This window comes from Atta colombica, unplaced genomic scaffold (genome assembly GCF_001594045.1).
Source record: "Atta colombica isolate Treedump-2 unplaced genomic scaffold, Acol1.0 scaffold27, whole genome shotgun sequence".
Classification (NCBI taxonomy): Eukaryota; Metazoa; Arthropoda; class Insecta; order Hymenoptera; family Formicidae; genus Atta; species Atta colombica.
In genome coordinates, this window is record NW_017259370.1 from 1,436,322 (window position 1) to 1,440,916 (window position 4,595).

The following is a 4,595-nucleotide window of genomic DNA, read 5'->3' on the forward strand; positions in this document are numbered from 1 at the left end:
AAATTTGGTCTTAAATTTCAAGATGAAAATTTTTTGATATATTTTTTAAAAATATCTCCAAAGAATTTATCTCCTAAGCAAATAACGACACGTAATTGTTTTACGCGCTGTGCGCTCCACGGAAATATTCGTGGAAGATCAAGAAACAACGAAGGCCGTTGATCGAAAGCCGATATTCGAGATGTAATTAATCGCCAATTCCACACCTTTTTGTCGTCCATTCGTACCTATTTACGTTTTCTTGTTACCGTTGTTTTACCTTGGCACATACATTCGTATGCTTACGTGCATTTAATCTTGCTGTTTCAGTTAGCAGTGGGCGGGGGTGGTGCTGTGCTGGTGCTCAGCGAGCTTGAAAGCATGGCAGCCAGGCAACAGCGGGAAATCGCTCAGCAAAGGCGCCTCCTGGAGCAGAAAGAGGCCCGCTTAGCCGTGCTTCGAGGCGCACAGGTGAGTCGCATTCTCTTCCATCATTTTCGGACTAAGATAAAGTACTACTTGGAATCATACTTCATTTTTATCGTACAATTGATGAAAGTTGTCATTGAAAGAATACCAACTTCAAATCGAAAAATAAAACTAGTAGCATATAGAAAGACGCAAGCAATAAATAGATCAACGTTTTTTTATATTTTATACTATTGCTTATGTTATTGCTTTATCTATAGTGCTTACTAGAAAAAAAATCTGGAATTTTTTGGAAGGGATTTCTTTTTTATTCTTGAAAAAAATAAAAAATTTTTATTGAGACACTCAGGAAAATTTTGAAATTTTAAATTTTGCCTTTTTTAATCACGCTTTTTGAAAATATTGTGTCTTTGATTATTTCTTCTTCTTAATAATGTAAAATATTGATCAATTAGCAATAAGAATGGTATGTATACATCTATGGTATCTGCGTATATTGATGTACATAATTCTCATGTGTCTCGCGAGTTTTCATTTAAAAAATTAGGGTGATAGTAGAAGACAATATTCAGCAATATAGAACAGCTGATATTATATTGGTATTTTCTATACTTTTTTTTATTATTCATTTATGGTTCCAAATATAAAGGATAATAGATATAGTCTCATGGATCTTCTAATAATTTTCAATACATTGTTTGCGTTGTTTATACTTTAATTTATTTCAAAGTTGCATTAAAAATTATTCTAATCTTATCTGGAATTTTGAGCAAAAATAAGAGAAGTTTCAGGAAATTTTTTTATAAGATTTCATTAAACACTCCTACCGAGGGATCAACTACCATGGCAATCAGTGTACATTTCTTTAGAAATTTATTATGACAGTACAGTAATAAACCAGGCAATGCTAGCCGTAACAGTAGTAGCAGTATAGCACTAGCAATATGTTAGCAATACATAGCAGTACATAGCAGTACATAGCAGTACATTAACAATACTTAGCAATATTACGCGCAATAGATGGCAATACATAAGAAAACAATACAATAGTAATGCTAGCAATAAAGTATGTTGCCATAATTAGCAATCACTGTACATTTTTTTGTAGTGGTTGACTTCTCGCATCCGGTTTATGTTCTTAATTGTGATTCAAGAAAATTATTTGATTAGCTTATTGCTTATGTTTTTCTATGTACTACTAGCTTAACATATATGCAGTTCAATGACTCTATTCGTACATAATGCATCAACCCTTAATGATTCGTTCGTCACGCGTTCTCTCTCCCTCAAAGATCACGGTGAGGGAGATCGATAATATGCTTGTGCAGTTACCGTTATAATGACCTTCACGACTGAGCAGCCTTGATCTCGAAGAGCAGTCTCGAAGAGGGAATGGGTCCTTGGTGGACCTATTCTCTGAGATCGCGTAATCTTGTTTCGCGATTCCATCGAAGTTGGTAATAGCGAATTAAACTCGCGAATGAGAAATTATGAAGAAGCATTTTTTCTTGTTTCGACCTCTAAACTCATCCTCTAATCCTCTAATAATAAGCTAACAGAAAATCAATAGATACGTTGTTGAAATTTAAGCTTTTGTCATAGATAGTTATGCAAATGTAGATTTGCGTTCGTGATAATGTTACTAACGGTGAATTTGATCAATCGCACTGCACTGGATTAGTACACATTAAAGGCTGCTTTATGTATAAAGTATCTGAAATCAATGGCATAATATAATCATAACTTTGACAATGAAACAGTACAAAATATATATTCTCTTGAATAACGTATATTCCTCTGCTGTATATTCTACTGAATAACGATAATGTTGGATATTTAATCATTTAAAATATTTATACTTAACTTTTTGCTAATATTATGTATACAATAGCAATCTTTATTATGCATTAATCTATACTGAAAAAATTTTTACCAACACTTGAATATAGATATATTTGTTTGAATAGTATTAATAAAACATTTACTTATAAGTATTTACTCAATAAAAAATACTTTAATTAAATTATAATGTCCTTGTACCAAATAAATATATGTTTACATTTAGTAGATATATTTATTAAAAATTAGTAATTTTTTTCAATATGCAAATAACTGAATTCACTACAGATTTTATTTCCTTCCTATCTTAATCCATTTACTGTGTTAACTGTATATTCATTATCTATAGTGATCGCGTTCACGCACTGTTTACCGTTTCAGGAGCCAGCACAGCAGGACAGACTCGCTAGATTAAGGCACAAGCTGGACCAGCAACAGAGTAAGCTGAATCGACTGCGATTACTCAGATCGCAGACGGATCAGTCGCGTGTCAACAATGCGACATTGAGTAAGTCCATTATTTTTTGCATTTCTCAATTCTTCGACATTTAAGCTGCATCCTAGATACTCTCTAAAGCTGAATCAATAGATGATCACTAATCATCCAGTGGCATACTTGGCACTGATAATCAGTGAAGTTAACTAAAAAAAGAAGAATGTTTGAGCATTATATAACTAAAATACTGATATTCGCACATTAATTTCAATTTTCCTATACTATATTCATTGATTTAAGCACTAAAACAAGGTTAATTAGATCACATAATAAAGATTAGCTAGGTTAGGGATCTCACATTTAATTACCAGTGGCATACTTGGCACTGATATTAGTGATTCAGATTTTCACTGATTCAGATTTAAAGAAAATTCGTTTTTTTTTTAATTTATTTATTACATTAATTTATTGAAACATATTTTTATTTGCAATATATTGTGAAGTAAAAAAATAATTTCGGAATCGCCGTACGACGATATAAAATATCTTATATACAAGAATGATAGTTATTGAAAAGTTCACTTGATAAGTGAAGTTTACTTGATAAATGACATGTACATTTATGCGATGGTTTTTAAATAATAATCTGTATTATGAAGTGTATTGTTAAATATATTGGATATGCAAAAGTTTACAACTTTTCACACATAGCAAGAAACAGAGAAAGGTTTTTTGTGGCTGTAACAGATTTCCTAATTTGAATAGTCGTCAACTTCGATTAATATCTCGGTTGACAGGGACAAAGCGACACTTTTTTCTGCAGCAATTTCATTTCACGAAAAAATGCGTTGATTGGTATATTTTTTTTGTGATTGTGTATGTATTGTAGACTAAACAATATCCAGATTAATTTGCATAAAGGGTCAGTAGAAAGATCCAGTACTGCCGGATTTTGATCAATGGTCGCTGTCAGCCGATCAACAAACGAAATCCATTTGATAGAAATGTGTTCCGTTTCAACGCATGATGCGTATATGTCATTTTATCCTTGTTGACTATTAAATAAAGATAAAATGATACGGAACACATTCTATGATTCTAATTAGCGCTATTTGTGTTATTGTTATACTTGTTTCACATCTATCTCAATAACAGTCGAATCAATCACATTCCACGTATACTCAATGAGTATATAAAACGAAAGCGAAGTTATTTTGAATTTACGGCGTGCTGTGAGTGAAAATTACAAGTTTTGAGAAATGGAACAAGAGAGTAAGTAATAACAATTTTTCTATTTAAATTAAATTTTTTAAATAAGAGATATATATCTTTTAATGGTCTAATTATTAGAGATTCTAAGTTAAATTTTTTCATTCTGTCATTTTATATTGTTACTTTATTAATTCTTTGTGTGGTAACACTTGAGTAAGATAACGTAATTTTGTAATGTAATGTTTCGGAGATAATAACGTTTTGAAGAAGAATTAAATAATTGTTACTTTGGTCGAAAGAGAAAATGTCTTTGAATGGATTGTATTATAATAATTTCTTTTAAGGACAATTAAAGCCATTTGAATTGGAATAGGAAAAGCCTTCAATAGGAATAATAAGGATACTCGGGTTTCATTATAAAAATATATATAAAAATTAAAGATGATACCACTTGAATTATATTCATTATTTAATTTGATGTGGGATTTAAGTTAGCCTCAGTTGTTGTATCAAATATCTTTTATATAAATGATATATATCATTAGAGTATGTATTTAAATAATAAAAATAGTATCACTTGGATTTTACTTTTTAATTTGGTACAATTTTTTTTTTTTTCGAAGAAAACTTTTAGCATCTTTTTTTACTTTTTTAAAAAGGTAAGTAAATATAATTTATATATCTAAATATATATATATAT

At 30.4% G+C, this 4,595-nt stretch overlaps 1 protein-coding gene across 5 annotated transcripts in view; it reads left to right on the plus strand.

Annotated features, from left to right (window-relative positions):
* The window catches only part of LOC108689553 (putative mediator of RNA polymerase II transcription subunit 26), a 92,519-nt gene that overhangs the window by 54,459 nt on the left and 33,465 nt on the right, over positions 1 to 4,595 (plus strand). For all 5 annotated transcript variants that reach the window (XM_018196361.1, XM_018196362.1, XM_018196358.1 and 2 more), the window contains 2 exons: positions 310 to 450; positions 2,629 to 2,755. In XM_018196361.1, the coding sequence (XP_018051850.1) occupies positions 310 to 450; positions 2,629 to 2,755 (268 nt within the window). The remainder of the gene's footprint in view (positions 1 to 309; positions 451 to 2,628; positions 2,756 to 4,595) is intronic.